This window comes from Lithobates pipiens, unplaced genomic scaffold (assembly GCF_037356315.1).
Source record: "Lithobates pipiens isolate NorthernLeopardFrog02 unplaced genomic scaffold, aLitPip1_a1.2 Scaffold_8, whole genome shotgun sequence".
In the NCBI taxonomy this organism is placed as follows: Eukaryota; Metazoa; Chordata; class Amphibia; order Anura; family Ranidae; genus Lithobates; species Lithobates pipiens.
The window spans coordinates 441456252-441473819 of record NW_027507903.1 but is presented as its reverse complement, the minus strand read 5'-3'; the positions used below and the strand labels follow the sequence as shown (position 1 = coordinate 441473819).

Here is a 17568-nt window from a genome sequence, read left to right as displayed (position 1 = left end):
CGAAACACTCTTTATCACAAAAAGACAGATTTTTTTTTTTATGGGCATTACAATCTGAGAACGCTATATTGACCAATTTGGATACTACATCCATCTTCTAGTCATCTTTGGTTATGCACTACTTCATTGCAAATTGATAAATCTTTTAATTATGCTGCAAAACCGATGAAACAGCAGACCTTAAGGGAAGTGGTTAACTTTTCGTACGTTTCTTTGAGAGATGCCTTTTCCTCATCATAGTGATTCTGCAGCTCTGTGGGAAAGAATATGGTAGAGTACAGTCATTTCCTTTCAAAGTAACACTGTGCAAACATATGTACAAACCATAGGTTCAAAAGGTTTCACTTCCTTTATAAAGGGATGCTAGAACCACACTACACCCTGATGCATATAAAAGCACCACATTGCAGCTGCTACATGATTATGCTCCCAAGAACTCTGAAATCATGTTTCTTAGTACACAAAACAAGGGTTTTCCTAGCTAACCCTAGGCACATTCACATAAATAGAATTCTATAACTCATTTCCAAAAGAACCTATTTATAAAGCCGATATATGACCCAACCACAACCATACTGATGTTTTTATAATGAAAGCATCTCTGGAACATTCAAAAAGCAATGATGTGTACTTTACAAATGTCTTCTCTTGCTTTAGGACTGTGAAGCAAGCAAAAAAAAATAAAAAATGTCGTGGGAGAAATCCCATCAAATGAACCATTTAGGTCATATGATGGCGCTCTCCTATCAGTTGGTGGCTGGGGGGGGAGAGTGGACCCATCAGTACATCATCAGGGGCATGGCTTCAAAATACTAGATTTGACAGCCAGGTCCTGATGGCCTAAGGAAAGAAGATGGTGGTGCGTGACCCAGTGTACGTCAGCAGATCACAGCAGGACAATGCTTTATTCGGGAGTATGTTACTAGAGAATAACCCAACAAATCAGGTAAAAAAAATTGCCCCGTGGTGGTAAAGCTTCCCCTAAAAAAATAAATAAAAAAACACATTTAAAATCCCATTCTCACTGGTATGGGATTGTTTTACTTTAATAATTGTATGTTTAGTAGCAGTTTAAACATCAGCTAATCATATGTGCCACTAAACCTGCCAAAACGTAATTAAATGGAAAAAAGATGAAAAAAATACATAAAAAGATATTACCTGCAATGAACACTAGAAGTCAAAATGATCAATGGATCCAAAAGGTATAGGCAGCTAAAATTATTGGCAAATCTCCACTTCTTGGTTAGTGAGATTGCCCATAATACTTCTTTGAGTTAAAGCATATTTCATAAAAGTTAAGCATTGCTTGTACATTATAGCTCAGTATGAATTGTCCAAGTTTGTGACCAGTTAACTATACATTGATCAGGGGAAAAAAATGCACATTTGAGTAGAAATAAAAAAAAGTCAAAAAAAGTTTTTTCCTCTTTTTGTTTGCCAGATTGAAATATACATTTTTTTCTCTGTATGTACTGTAAAAGTGATCTGGGTTGTCCATCAGAAGCAGTAACAAAGGATGGCCTTCAGACCACCATGACACCCCCAGCATCTTCTGTTTTACCTTCACACTTTTTATCCAGTTCAGCTTTCAGATATGAAGCCTGCTCTGCGAGATGTTTTTCCAAGTCTGCTTCCGCATCTCGTTTAGCCTGTAAAGGAACAAAATCTATTAACGAATGAGTAAATAAAGTCCATTTCCAATGTTTTGCCCAAAATAATGTCTGTCCTGGCTGGAAAATCTTCAAGTTTGTAAAAATACCTTGTTAAGATCTCCACACATTTCCTTGAACTCTGTTTCATGCTTTCACTATGCCCTGTGAGTAGGTACTGCTGTGCCACACATTTCACAGAGCCTGCCTTCTGAACTACAGGTATGCTGAGAGGGAGTTTTAGGAGGCAAAATCACTGCTTGCAGGCAGCAAGGTACCATGGGATACGTAGTCCACATAAATTGAAAGTAAACTGCAGAGGAGAAGCTGCAAAGCATGCAGGGAGTTCAAGAAGTTGTGGATAGAGATAGCCAGCAGACAGGCAAACTCACACATGACAGGACATTTTTTTTTATTTGTTATTACAATGCTGATGTTATCAAAATGAAATTGCATACTGTGACCATAGATTTCTTTAACCACTTAAGCCCCAGACCATTTTGCAGCTAAAGGACCAGGCCCCTTTTTGCGATTGGGCACTGCGTCACTTTAACTGACAATTGCGCGGTCGTGCGACGTGGCTCCCAAACAAAATTGCTGTCCTTTTTTCCCCACAAATAGAGCTTTCTTTTGGTGGTATTTGATCACCTCTGTGGTTTTAATTTTTTGCGCTATAAACAAAAATAGAGCGACAGTTAAAAAAAATGCAATATTTTTTACTTTTTGCTATAATAAATATCCCCAAAAAACATATAATAAATTTCTTTCCTCAGTTTCGGGCCGATCTGTATTCTTCTACATATTTTTAAGCGGTATTGATTGGTTTGCGCAAAAGTTATAGCGTCTACAAAATAGGGGATAGTTTTATGGCATTTTTATTATTTTTTTTTTACTAGTAATAGCGGCGATCAGCGATTTTTATTATGACTGCGACATTATGGCGAACACGTCGGACAATTTTGACATATTTTTGGGACCATTGACATTAATGAAGAAATCAGTGCGATTAAAAATGCATTGAGTACTGTAAAAATGTCACTGGCAGTGAAGGGGTTAACAGGGGGCAGTGAAGGGGTTAAGCGTGACCTAATGTGCGTTTCTTACTGTAGGGGGGGGTGGCTTGGCGTGACATCACTGATCGTCGTTCCCTATGACAGGGAACAGACGATCAGTGACAGGCAACTAGAAGCAGGGGGCGAGGTTTGTTTACACTTACCTCTCCCCGTTCTTAAGCTCTGTGACCTGTACCTGTACGTGCTTGTGTGCAGCTGTGCCATTCTGCTGACGCATATCGGCGTGAGGCGGTCCTTAACTGGTTAAAGTGTTTTTTTTATACCTTAAAAGCATAACTATGTTATAACCCCCATTGGTTTCTTTTTTGCACCCCATTGGGGAGATTTACCTTCATTTCCTGTCCCATAGCTAAACGGGAAGCAAGAGGAAATACCTACAAAATAAGGGAATCCCTTGGGAACCTCCAGGCCACTAGAACTAGTGTGCCCATTGGAAGATTTTCCCTCTATTACTTTTCTGGAGATTTTTTTACTTTCACTTACGGTGATCATGGTAAACAAGACAAATGGAGAGGATGAATCTCCGGGGGAACAGACAGCAATAAAAATTGACAGGTGTTTTAATGCCTCTCTGCTCTGTCCAAAATTTAAAATAAATAAAGTTTTGCCTTTAGACTTTATTGCATTCTCTACATTAAAATAAAAAAACCTTCTGCATGCGGTGGCTTGCTATGGGGCACTCGATGGGGAGGGGGAGAGCCAGCAGCGCTGATCGGTAACCCGAGAAGAGGAAGATCAGGGTTGCTCTTTGCAAAACCACTGCAGAGAAGGTAAGAATAACATGATTTTTATTGAAAAAATAAATACAATTTAAATAAAGGCTAATGGTTAAAAGCATAGTCCACCTTTTGCAAAAATAGTTTGAAGATTGGGGGGGGGTGATACACCCTTAATGTGGGTGCAACATGAAACATGGGCAGAAAGATGGTGTACGTTTTTAAGTCTTTGTCTTTTTTTTTTGCAGTCTGTCCTGTCGGGGGGGGGGGGGGGGGAACCTTTTACTTCCTGTTCCAGAGACAGAGCATAAAGTAAAAGTGAGGGGATAGCCCCTCCGAGTTGTCACTAGAAGAGAGAATGGCCACCAGGACAAAGAGTGAATCTCCCCAGTGGGGACACAAACAGTAATACATTTAATCCAAAACTAGGGGAAAAAAAAAAAAAACACACATTACTGCTTTACATACATAAGGTTAAGGACAATACAGTCAGATCAGATTTAAAGGCCTTGCTATATGATTTAAAGCTAAATACACTTTCAAAAGCCTAACAATTTTAGATGAAATGAGCACTCCTTTCAATGTCGGCCTCTATTGTCACTGTCTCTCTGACAGCTCAATTTATATAGATTGTACCTGTATAAGCCATTCTCACTGGACTCAAAGTTCAGATTAATGTAACAATGCAATTGGTTTACTTGTACAACGCAGTTGCTCACAAAACATTTTGTGGTTTCGTTTCTTTCCCAAGCAGAACAAAAGCTTCATACTGGCATGTAACATTAAAGAACATGCTGGTCTTGTTCTATGCATTTCTCGATAAAGTCAAAATAAGCACACAGAACACCTATGGTCAATAATCTGATGTAATTATTTAGTTCTTCTGTGTTAAAGGTTAAAGTGAAATGGGACAGAGCACCAGTATTCACTGAACCCTTTTCTAGCATCTGCTAGAAAATAGGTGTTCAGGAGGCTATTGGCCTTGACTTGGTGTTTGTGTCATCAAGTCCTTTAAACAAATAAACAGAGAAAAGAAACAGATTTGCTTTTAAGCATATGTATAGTCCAAGTTTTGGGCACAGTGGGTAAGGGTTAGTAGAAAGTGACTACACAGGCTAATAGGTAAATTTAGTTTGGGCTTCTGCTGGAGCTATAGTAGCTGAAACTTTTTACTTTGGTCTGCTTGAGGATCCATAGGCTGGGAGTTTTATTACTTCCCTCCGACTCCAAGAGACTGCTTGTCAGGGTACTACTACAGTAAGTCCTCAGGCGAGCAGGTGACACAGGATCCCCCAGGGCGTGACGTTTAAGGGCCAGCCAGTATTCTGCCAGGGACCCCCTCATGAGGGTTTGGGCTTAGCTGCATGCTGACCCCAGGTCACAACCCCAGGATTCACCCTGCTCGCTAGGGGAGTACCAGAAGACACTGTCAGACAAGGATGGATGGATGAATGAATGAAGCAAAGGAGAGCCGGATAGCAAGCCAAGGTCAGGGCGAGCTGCAGACAAGGAAATCAGGAGGACTAGCCGAGTCGGTACACAAGAGGTCAGGTTAAAGTAGGTCACACGAAGGGAGGTCAGAAACGAGCGTTGCTCAAGCAACCAGAAGCTGGTCTGAGAGGAATTTAAATAGAGAAGCACATGGGGGCTGTACAGGAAGTAGCAGGAAGGAATGACAATTAAGCAACAGTTGAAGCTGGCGACACTCAGCTGCAGAGTGCAGCAGAGCTGAACACAAGCTAGTTGAACAACAGGTGACAGCCGACCTACAGCAGTAAAGGTAAGACACAGATCAGCGCCGCAGCTGAACTGTGACACTCCTCTAGAGATTAAGGAGGAAGGATTCAAATCCTCAGCCTGAATATTTAGTAGGGCATATCCAATCCCTAGGGAGGTGTGCCCAGATGGTGAATGGGTTCCTGAGGTTCTCCTTGCCCTGGGGCACTCCTGGGCAGGACACTGGACTGTGTATGTTCTAGGACCCTGTGAGTAGAGCCTCTTCCCTTGTACTGAAGTTTTCATGATCCCCAGCCGTGAAATATGGACTACTGCAATTTCCTATTACTTGCTCTACACTTTTCTGCATGGTCTCCAGCTGTGCACATATAGACTGTTTGTCAGAGCTGGGCTCAGCCCTTCCTTCTCTGAGCTGGCTGCTCAGGTGTCAGCTCCTATCTCTCCACAGTAACTCACCCGTTGATATCCTGCTCGTCAGTTCTGCTTACTTAAGCTGTCCAGCCCAGATGATCTATGCCTTTGCCTTGGTCAACATCACAGAGACTTTCTCCTGCGCTCTTGTTAAAGACTTGCTTGGCTGACATTCCTTCTGGCTCCAGATCCTGCTTGCTGTTCCACTACACTGATTCCTGGCTTGTCTGACTATCCGTTCTGGTTACTGAACTTTGGCTATGTTTCGACTACATTTGTTCTATTTACTTTTATTATTAAACAAGTGTGATTTAACTGTACTTCTGTCTTGGACTGATTCATGGTTTCTGACTAGGGATGAGCCGAACACCCCCCGGTTCGGTTCGCACCAGAACTTTAGAATGGACCCCAAATTCGTACGAACGTTAGAACCCCATTGAAGTCTATGGGACTCGAACGTTCGAAATTAAAAGTGCTAATTTTAACGGCTAATATGCAAGATACTGTCCTAAAAAGGGTTTGGGGACCTGGCTCCTGCCCCAGGGGACATGGGTCAATGCCTAAAATGTTTTTAAAAATGGCCGTTTTGGCGGTAGCACTGATTTTAATGACGATTAAAGTGAAAAAAAAAGTGAAATATTCCTTTAAATATGGTTCCTGGGGGATGTCTGTAGTATGCCTGTGGAGTGCCACGTGTTTCCCGTGTTTAGAACAGTCCCTGCACAAAATGACATTAAACGGAAATAACACCATTTAAAACTGCTTGCGGTTTTAATGTTGTTATATCTGGTTCCTGCAATATGGTTGAAAATCATTGAGAAAAATGGCATGGGTAGCCCTCCCTGCCCATTACCAGCCTATTTGGGTCTTGTACGCATATTAAGGGGAACCCTGTACCCATATTAAAAAAAGGAAATGCGTGTGGCCCCCAGGCCCTATATACTCAGAACATCAGTATACAGGTGGTGCAAACAAGACAGGGACTGTGTAGGTTTGTTGTGTTAAGTTGAATCTGTTTGTAATTTTCAACTGGTACATTTTTAAAGTGTAGCTCCAGTCAAAAAAATGGAATTACGTACCGGTAATGTCCTTTTCCAGGAGTCTTTCAGGACAGCCACCTTAGAGAGACACCGGCTCCTCCCCTCTGAGGAAACACCGCCTTCAATTTCATAATTTAAGCCTCCTCCTCCCTTCGTTCCTCAGTTCTTCCAGAGTACCTCCGGCCAAACTGGGGAGACACAAGAACACGTCAAACAAATAAACTTTTTAAGTCTTACCTGACGATCTCATGCAATGAGTTCCCGATGATCTGCAACAATTTGGGTGGGAACCGGTGCTGTCCTGAAAGACTCCTGGAAAAGGACATTACCGGTACGTAATTCCATTTTTCCCCAATCGTCTTTCAGGACAGCCACCTTAGAGAGGATAAGCGAGTATATTACCTTAGGGTGGGACTACTGCCTGTAGCACCTTTCGACCAAAGGCTTGGTCTTTGGCTGACAGAAGATCCAGTCTATAGTGTCTCACAAACGTAGAAAAACTGGACCACGTTGCAGCTCTACAGATCTGTTCCGGAGACGCACCAGCCCACTCTGCCTGAGAAGTTGCCACGGCCCTGGTTGAGTGTGCTCTAATGCCCGCTGGAGGATCTAATCCCCCTGCCACGTATGCCTGCCCAATGGCTAACCTTAACCATCTAGCTATGGTACGTCTAGAGGCTTTGGAACCCTTCCTGGCCCCTGAAAACAAAACAAAAAGTGAATCTGTCTTTCTGAACTGACTTGTGCAGTCTAAATAATAAAGAACACATCTTCTAACATCTAGTCTGTGAAACATGTGTTCCTGTTCTCTAACTGGATTTGAACAAAATGTAGGTAGCACAATCTCCTGCATCCTGTGGAAACTAGAAGCTACCTTAGGCAAAAAGGCCGGATCTATCTTCAAAACCAGACGATCCGGAAAAGCCTGAAAAAAGGGAGCCCTGACAGAAAGGGCTTCGAGTTCACTTACTCTTCTTGCTGTAGTGATCGCCACCAAAAACACCGTTTTGAGAGTGATCAGCTTTAATGAGCAAGATTCTAACGGCTCAAAAGGTTCCCCTGTGAGAACCTGTAAAACTAAAGAAAGATCCCAAACCGGGAAGGGGGAGCTTGAAGCTGGTCTTTGCCTACCTAGGGCCCTGAAGAACCTTACGACCCAAGGATCTGACGCTAGATGTTTCTCTAAAAACACGCTCAAAGCGGAAACCTGAGCTTTTAGTGTTCCAAGCGCTAACCCCTTATCCGCCCCTGCCTGCAGGAACTCTAGAACGGCTATAGGGCTATGCACGTTGAAGGAACCCTCTGAACACCAGCTGTTAAACCGTTTCCATACCTTTAAGTAAATGGACTGGGTTTCCTTTTTCCTACAGTTTAGAAGAGTGGCTACCAACCGGTCTGAGAAGCCCTTGGCTTTTAGCAATTCTTCCTCAGAAGCCACGCTGCCAGGTTCCATCGTCCTACCTGAGGGCAGAACACCGGACCTTGAGACAGAAGATCCTCCTGCACTGGGAGAATCCAGGGGGGTTCTACAGACAGGCCCTTCAAGATCGAGAACCACGGCCTCCTGGGCCAGTGAGGTGCAATTAGAATGAGGGTAGTATTCTCCGCTTGAAATTTCCTTAATACTGCTGGAATGAGCACTGGAGGGGGGAAAGCATAGCACCTGGAGAAACCCCAACTCTGTGCTAGTGCGTCCACCGCCAATGTCCCGTCCCCCCTGTTTATGGAGAAGAACGTTGCTACCTTCGCATTTTCCCTTGCGGCAAAGAGATCTATTGCAGGAATCCCCCATCTCCGGGTGATCATTTCGAATATTTCCTGCTTGAGAACCCAATTGCCTTCTCTCAGAGTTCTCCTGCTGAGAAAATCTGCCACCTGATTTTGTTCTCCCTTCAAGTGGATTGCTGAAAGGGACAGGATATTTGCTTCGGCCCATCTGAGGATGGCTTCCGCTAGGGCCCATAAGGACTTGCTCCTGGTGCCCCCCTGTCTGTTGATGTAAGCTACCACCGAGGAGTTGTCCGACCTTACCCTTACGTGCTTCCCCCGGAGCTCCTTCTGAAAGGCTCTGAGAGCTAGATCTACTGCCCTCAGCTCCCTCCAATTCGAGGATCTCCTCGAGTCCCTCTTTTCCCAAATACCCTGTATTAATTGGGAGTCTAGGTGTGCCCCCCAACCTGAGCTGCTTGCATCGGTCGTGACCACCCTGGAGGTTGGCATGACCCACTCTAGACCTTGGGACAAATTTGCTCCCTTCCTCCACCACCAGAGGGACCTCTTTACCTGATCTGGAATCGAAACCAGAGAATCCAAAGATTCCTGGCTGTGATCCCAAACCTTCAGCACAAATAATTGTAGAGGGCGGTAATGTAACCCTGCCCACTGAACCGCTGGAAGAGCGGATGTCAGCAACCCTAGCGCTGACATGATCTTCCTTATGGAGATCTGGTGGTTGCCCTGAAGACACAACAGAACCCTGTCTATCTTTTGAATTTTTTCCAAAGGAAGAAAGACCCTTTGTACTGTTGAGTCCAACTCGTACCCTAGGAAAGTGACCCTCTGGGAAGGGATTAAGTTGGATTTCTCCAGGTTCAGGAGCCAACCCAGGCTTACTAACAGGTTTCTTGTGACCTGTAAATCCTGAATTAATTGTGCTGGGGAAGGGGCAAACAGAAGGAGATCGTCGAGATATGCGATCACCGAGATTCCCCTGAGACGCAGAAATGCCAGAACTTCTGCCATCACTTTGGTGAAGATTCGGGGGGAAGAGGATAGTCCGAAAGGAAGCGCTCTGAACTGAAGGTGTAGTACTTCCATTGGAGTTCTCACTGCCAGTCTGAGAAAACGCTGGTGGGACTCTGCGATTGGAATATGCAGGTATGCATCTTTCAGATCTATTGATGCCATGAAGCAGTTCGGAGGTAGGAGTGCTTTTACTGAGTAAACCGAATCCATCCGAAACCTTCTGTAGGTAACTGAGACATTCAGGGGCTTCAGGTTCAGGATGAGCCTGAACTTTCCCGAAGGCTTGCGAATCACGAAGACGTGAGAGTAGAAGCCTCTGCTTGTCTCTCCTACTGGAACCCGTACTACCACCTCCTGTTCTTCCAACTCCTGAAGAGAGGAAAGAAGGGCAGATGATTTTTCTGCACATTTTGGCAGCTCGGTGACAAGGAACCTCAGAGGAGGGAGTTCCGAAAACTCCAAATGGTAACCTCCTCTGACGATCCCCAAGACAAACTGATTGGAGGAAATCATTTCCCACTGTGGGAGGAAGGCCCCCAATCTTCCTCCCACCGTGACCCTGTCACTGAGATTTTTTGGGCTGTTCAGGAGGGCGAAAAATTGCTCCCCCGGGGCCCTTGCTTTTGGGTCCCCAACTTTTCTTCTGCTGAACCGTACGGGGTGGTACAACCCTTTTTTGGGGACGAGTCTTTCTTTTGGCTTGTTCCCCAATTTTCCTTTTAACAGGAAAGGCCTTTCTTTTGTCTGCTGTGCGATCTAGCACCGCTTCAAGGCCTGGTCCAAACAGTAGATCTCCTGTAAAGGGGATTCCACAAAGTTTAAGTTTGGATGCATTGTCTCCAGGCCAGGTCTTCAACCATAAGGCTCTCCTGGCAGAGTTGGTCAGGGCCAAGGACCTTGCCGACATCCTCACGGATTCCGCCGAGGCGTCCGCTATGTAGGCTATCCCTTTAAGAAGCATGGGAAAGGAGGATAGAATAGTCTCCTTTGCTGTCCCTGCTTCAATGTGTGCGCTAATCTGGGTGAGCCAATACTCCATGTTGCGGGCCACCACCGTGGTTGCCATGGCTGGCTTAAGATTTCCCTGTGACGAATCCCAGGCCTTCTTAAGAAGGTAATCCATCCTTCGATCCATAGGGTTAGACAGTACCCCCATATCCTCAAAAGATAGATCAGTGTGTCTGGACACCTGGGAAAAAGCAGCGTCTAGTCTGGGAGATTTATTCCAGACAAGAGTCTCTTCCTCCGAAAAAGGAAACCTACGTCTTAATGCCCCAGAAAAGAAAGGTTTCCTTTCGGGATCCCGCCATTCCTTCTTGATGGTATCGATCAAGACGTCATGCACTGGGAACACCCGCTTCTTTTGTTCCCCCATGCCCTTGTACATCCGATCATGGAGTGACAATGTCTTAGTTTCTTCTTGAATACCTAAAGTGGTATGAATCGCTCCCAAGAGCTCATCCACCTCCTCCAGGGAAAGCTTATACCGCGAGATTCTGCTGGATTCCCCATCCAGCATCTCTGCGTCAGACTCCCCCTGGGAGTCTGAAACGACACTGTCAATTTCCTCCTCAGCTTCCTCCCTGGGACCCTCTGAATTCTCTCCCCTTGCAGGAGGAACATCCACAGGGCTGGATGGTACACTCTGCTGCGCTGGTGTAGGAGTACTCGGAGGCTGGGGCCACTGAAAACTGGAAAAAAAGTTTTGGAAGGACTGAAAGGTACCAGAGAGTTCCTTCATAGAAGCTACCAGATCTGCACCCTGCTCTACTGCCTGTTCCTTAAGTAAATCCTCAACACATTGTTTGCAAATAGCTTTAGACCAAGAGTCTCCCATAGACGTTCTACACGAAGGGCACTTCTTCTTAGAACCATGGGGGGACTTGCTCGTGGCTTTCTGAAAGACACAAAATACAGGAAGGGGCAGCATGAGCCTAAAAAACTGCAACACCAGCGCTACATAGAGGACCACCGGGAGTGCCCCCCCTAGGATCAACCATCACCAGGATCCCAGACACACTACCCTTCCCCCCGACCACCAAGGAGGAACACCAGTGGAGCTACTGGATACAAGTAAGGGAACACCTCCCCAGGTTTCCTCTTACCTTCGAGTGGCTGGTGCTATTATCTCCAGGAGTTTTTGAAGCCTCTGCCTCGGACATTCTCCCGTTGAGGAAGCGTGGTACGAATGCGCCTCTAACAGCTACCTGTGCAACTGTGAAAAGAGAGGCTGCACCAGCCGAACGCTAGGTTCCCTTTCACGTGCCGCGTCCGGAACCGGAAGACGCGGATCGAATGAAGGGGTCCGCCCCCACCGGAACTGACGTCGCCCGCCTACCGGTCCGGCTTCCAGCTCCCAGCCGGCTGCGTACACAGGGGGGCCCTGGACGCCTTCGTTCAGCACCCCACTGGGCGAAACGCAAGGATGAACCTCTCCAAAGACTTCCTGCTTTCCCCAAGCGAAGATTGGAGTGCGTGTAAAGGTCAGTCGAGTATTCAGCTTCCCCAGCCGACTGGACTGTTTGTTCCGTTGAAACCCCCGCGGGTGAACGAACGGACGACCCCATAAACTTCCCGCTTTCCCCAAGCGGAGTTTAGGGTATATGGACAGTACGAACACTACAGCTCCCCGCTGATAGGACTGTCCTGGACCGACCGATGAACGGTCGGATAGCCGAACGGGGCCAGGGCTCCGCTCGGGTGGCTTCAGTTTCACCAACCGAATTTAGCCTAAGGTTCCTTGGCGATGTCTCCCCGCCGGAGGAAACACCATAACTGAGGAACGAAGGGAGGAGGAGGCTTAAATTATGAAATTGAAGGCGGTGTTTCCTCAGAGGGGAGGAGCCGGTGTCTCTCTAAGGTGGCTGTCCTGAAAGACGATTGGGGAAAAACTATTTTTAAGCTTTTTGGAAAACATAGGGAAAGGTTATCACCCCTGTATAATTTGTTTTGTCTTCCATCTTTTTTTATCTCACTTGCTGTTGTCTCATTCCGTTTGCAAGTAGGAGATGTTTGTAAGTTGGATGTTTGAAAGTAGGGGCCTGCCCTATATGCTCTGCAGAAATGGCGGAACAAGGTGTTGGTTTTGCCACAACATTGTAAGCCCTCAAAGTGACTCTTGGTGAGCGCTGGAGCGCCCTGCTGTGAACGATTATATCAAGAATTGTAATTACATGCCATTGTTGAACAGTGGTAGAAAAAATGACCTTTGGTGGTTGTGGTGCTGGTGCCACAACACTATAAGTCCTCACAGTTACTCTGGGTGGGCACAGGAACGGGCCCTCCTGTGAAATATTATATCAAGAATTGTAATTACTAGTCCCTGTTAAACAGGGGCAGAAAAATTGGGCCTTAGGCACTGGTGCTGGTGCCACGACACTGCAACCTCTCCCATATACTCTTGTTTGATTGCAGGAATTAGCCCTGCTGCAAAGCATTGCATCAAAAATTGTAATTAAACGCCCCTGTTAAACAGGGGCAGAAAAATTGGGCTGATGGCATCACCCAGAGCCAGAAATGTTCTTCCAACCTATCAGCGGAGGCGGAAGAGGATAGACAATCAACATAACAGGACAGTCACTCAGCATAGGCAGTCTTGAAGGGATGTGATATTTCAAAAAAAAATATTCGGTTACATCAGCTTCAGGTGCTTGGTAGCTGTGGGTGATCCAAGACTGATTCATCTTGATGAATTAACTGATTCGGTGGACAGGCGCACCCTGTGATCGGTAACAAAGCCACCAGCAGCACTGAAGGTGCGTTCCAAAAGAACGCTGGATGCAGGACAGGCCAGTAGCTCAATTGCATACTGTGCAAGCTCTGGCCAGTGATCCATCCTCAAGACCCAGTGAGCCAGAGGATTTTCGGTGGGAAAGGTGTCCAAGTCTGACCTTGCCCCTAGGTATTCCTGCACCATGTAAATCAGACGCTGGCGATGGTTGCTGGAACCGATCATACCTTGGGGCTGCGGACTAAAAAATTGTCTGAAAGCATCAGTCAGACGGCCACCTTCTCCACCGCTCCTTCTGACCGATGCCTCAGCAACACGTTGTCCAGGACCAGGAGTTTGTAACCTCCCAGTCTCTGGGAACGCGTCGCACAGACCTTTCTGCAAGGCCTCCCGGAGATGTCTCATCCTCTGCTCCCTCTGCGATGGCAAGATAAGGTCGGCAACCTTACCCTTGTACCGTGGATCAAGGAGAGTGGCCAGCCAGTAATGGTCCCTCTCCTTGATCCGAAGAATACGAGGATCCTTCCGCAGGCTTTGCAGGATCAGGGAGGCAATGCAGCGTAGGTTAGCTGAGGCATTCGGTCCGGAGTCCTCTGGGTCACTAAGGACAACATGATCCGCAGCTACCTCCTCCCAGCCATGTACAAGTCCACGTGTTTCTTGGGACTGTAAATCATCACTACAAGACTGCTGCTGCTGATGCTGAGTGCCAGCCTCCACCTCCATGCTGACACAATCATCCTCCTCCTCCTCTTCCTCCTCCTCATCCTCTTCCTGTGTGATGGGTGGCACAGCAGGAACACTGTCTGGATAAAGGGGGCCTTGAGAGGCAAGGAAGTCCTCCTCTTCCTGCCTCTGTTCTGCCTCAAGTGCCCTGTCCATTATTCCACGCAGCGTATGCTCCAAGAGGTGGACAAGAGGTACAGTGTCACTGATGCATGCACTGTCACTGCTCACCATCCTTGTGGCCTCCTCAAACGGTGACAGGACAGTGCATGCATCCCTGATCATGCCCCACTGGCGTGGTGAGAAAAAAACCGAGCTCCCATGACCCTGTCCTGGTGCCGTAGTCGCACAGGTACTCATTGACGGCCCTCTGCTGCGTGTGCAGCCGCTGCAGCATGGCCAACGTTGAGTTCCACCTGGTGGGCATGTCACATCTAAGGCGGTTCTTGGGCAGGTTCAACTCCTTTTGGAGCTCAGCCAGCCGAGCACAGGCATTAAACGATCGGCGGAAATGCACACAGACTTTCCTGGCCTGCTTCAGGACATCCTGTAAGCCGGGTTACCTGCCCAAGAACCGCTGCACCACCAGGTTAAGGACGTGAGCTACACAGGGCACACGGGTCATTTGTCCCTGTCGGAGGGCGGAGAGGAGGTTGATGCCATTGTCACAAACCACCATTCCTGGCTTAAGCTGGCGTGGCGTCAACCACCTCTCGGCCTGCCCCTGCAGAGCTGACAAAACATCCGCCCCAGTGTGGCTCCTGTCCCCCAAACAAACCAGCGCAAGCACGGCATGGCATCGTTTTGCCTGCGTACTTGCGTAGCCCCTGGAACGCCTACGGAGCACCGCTGGTTCTGAGGACAGAGCACTGGAAGAGGCCATGGAGGAAGAAGAAGAGGAGGGGGTGGAGGAGAGAGGTGTGTCACAACCAATAGTAGCATTTTGTAGGCGTGGTGGCGGAACAACCTCCAACACTACTGCACCTTGTCCTGCATCCTTCCCAGCTGCCAGAAGAGTGACCCAATGGGCCGTGAAAGACAGGTAACGTCCCTGTCCATGCCTGCTGGACCATGAGTCAGCGGTAATATGCACCTTACCGCTGACCGCCCTGTCCAGCGAGGCAAGGACATTGCCTTCCACAAGCCGGTAGAGAGCCGGAATCGCCTTCCGTGAGAAAAAGTGGCGTTTGGGGACCTGCCACCGAGGAACCGCACATTGTACAAACTCACGGAAGGGGGCCGAGTCTACCAACTGAAAAGGCAGCAGTTGAAGTGCTAGCAATTTAGCCAAGCTAGCATTCAACCGCTGGGCATGTGGAGGGCTGGGAGTGAACTTCTTTCGCCGGTCCAGCAGCTGGGGCAGGGAAATTTGCCTGCTATAATCGGACGTGGGTGTACTGCTAACAGAGTGCCCGGAAGCACTTGGCTGTGACACACCTAATTCTACACCTTCATTCCTCTCAGAGCAGGTTTCAGAGAGGACTGAAGGTCTAGTGGGGTTGGAGATGCCAGCTGTTGAGGAGCAAGGAGAGGTCCGCTTTATTCTTTGGTGTGGGTCTTTGAGGTACGCTTGCCAACGAGCTGCATGGCAGGTCAACATATGTCTGGTCAAGCATGTGGTGCCCAAGCGGCTGATGTTTTGGCCACGTGAGATACGCTTGAGACATATGTTGCAAATAGCAGCGGTGCGATCTGATGCACTCGTCTCAAAAAAGGCCCACACCAAAGAAATTTTAGAATAACGCGCAGAGGCAGCGCCCTGCACAGGCGGAGCTCTGCGGTGTGATTCAGTCGGTGTGCTGCCCCTAAGCTGGCCCCTGGAGGGCATCCTGCCTCGTTGGACATGTGCCGCCTCCTCCTCCTCTCTCCTACCAGGCACCCACGTGGAGTCAGTGCCCTCATCATCCCCTCCCTCTTCATCGCTGTAGCAAACCTGGCAGTATGCTGCAGCTTGTGGAACATGACTGCCAGATTGCTGTCCTTCTTGAGCATCCCCTCTCTCTGCGCTCACGCTACTGCCTTCCTCTAGCCGAGTGTCATCATCAGAGCCCACAAAACACTGGGCATCCTCCTGGAGCATGTACCCAACACTGTGCTCAAAGAGTTCAGGAGACTCCTCAGGAGGACATGGTGGGTCTAGGGAAGGAGTCACTGATGATGACATTGAGAGGAGGGAAGACGATGCGTTGGCAGCTGCTTTGCTAGTACCCTGAGACTGGGTGAGAAAGATTGAGGAGGATGAACAGGGCTTGGTCATCCACTCTACCAAGTCGTTGGCATGTTGCGGTTCAACATGTCCAGCTGCCAAAAAGAAGGACAAGCGTGTCCCATGGCCACGTGCTTATGACAATGCACTGCATCCACGACCAGCACTGTTGTCTCTAGACACAGAGCCTGCTTGCCCTCTTATCGGCTCGCGCCTGTCTGCCTCTCCTTGCTGGCCTTCCAGACATGGTAATGGCCTGAAGGGAGTTGGGTAAAACAGCAGTTGGGTAGTGTATATTGTGCTGGAGGCACACAACACCCACTAACTCCTGCAGATGCCTTTATTATAGAACACCAGAGATAAATGGGTATACTGTAATGGAGTCACACAACACCCACTAAGCCCTGCAGATGGCTCTATTAGAGAACAGCAATAAACGGTAGATACAGGTGTATATTGTGCTGGAGTCACACAACACCCACTAACTCCTGCAGATGCCTTTATTATAGAACACCAGAGATAAAGGGGTATATACAGATGTATACTGTGCTGTGCTGGAGGCACACACAACTTCCAATAACTCCTGCAGATAGCAAGTGGGCTCAAATAGAGAAGAGCTATGTAAGTGGATATAGCGGTGTGTACTGGGTACAGACAGCACGCACAAGCTCCTAACACTACTGACTGCAAGCTCTATTATAAAAGATAGATCACTAGCTATATAGGTGAGGTGAATATAGCAGTGTATACTGCGGTCAGGGCACACAGACAACAACCACTACAGAAGAGCAAGATCGAAAATCGGCTGATAACGATCGGTGTGTACTGTGTTGAAGGTACACAGAACACCCACTAACTGCTTCAGACGCCAACACACTACACTAGGCCGCCGCGCTGGCGGCCTTATATAGTGTTGGGTGTTGGGCGTGTACTACACAGTGTTGGGTGTTGGGCGTGTACTACACAGCCTGAGCCATGATTGGCCACAGGCATCCTGCCTGTGGCCAATCATGGCTCTCCTCGCTGCTGGCGCTGTGATTGGCCAAGCATGCAGGGTCACAGTGCATGCTTGGCCAATCATGAGCCAGCAATGCACTGCGATGACGCAGTGCATTGTGGGCCGTGAGCGCCACACGAATTTGGCGCGAACGGCCCATAACGTTCGGAATTCGCCGAACGGGTGAACAGCCAATGTTCGACTCGAACACGAAGCTCATCCTTATTTCTGACACTGTTCTAGCTTGCCACTGCTACTTACTACTATTGCTACTACTACAATAGCAAATTGTCCTCAGTTAGCTACCGATTTCATTTTTAAAGTATCCTGCATTACTCACAGAACCCTTCCTAAGTTCTACTTTTCACTTCAAGCAAGTTCTACTAGCAATACATTTACCAAAATAAAAGCACCCTTAGACTGTTTATTGAGCCATAATTAATGGACTGCTGCTGTCTGCCTGGGTGCTTTGCTATAACTTGGGAAATAACAATAATTTAAACCTACAGTGAGCACTACATGTACATTATAGGAC

The 17568-nt window shown here is 47.5% G+C and overlaps 1 protein-coding gene across 1 annotated transcript in view; it reads right to left on the bottom strand.

Moving 5' to 3' along the window:
* CCDC69 (coiled-coil domain containing 69) overlaps positions 1-17568 on the bottom strand; it is an 89026-nt gene that overhangs the window by 26512 nt on the left and 44946 nt on the right. Inside the window, exons 4-5 of the mRNA XM_077468329.1 lie at positions 1565-1652; positions 180-253 (exon numbers count right to left, since the gene is read on the bottom strand). Of these exons, the coding sequence (XP_077324455.1) occupies positions 180-253; positions 1565-1652 (162 nt within the window). The remainder of the gene's footprint in view (positions 1-179; positions 254-1564; positions 1653-17568) is intronic.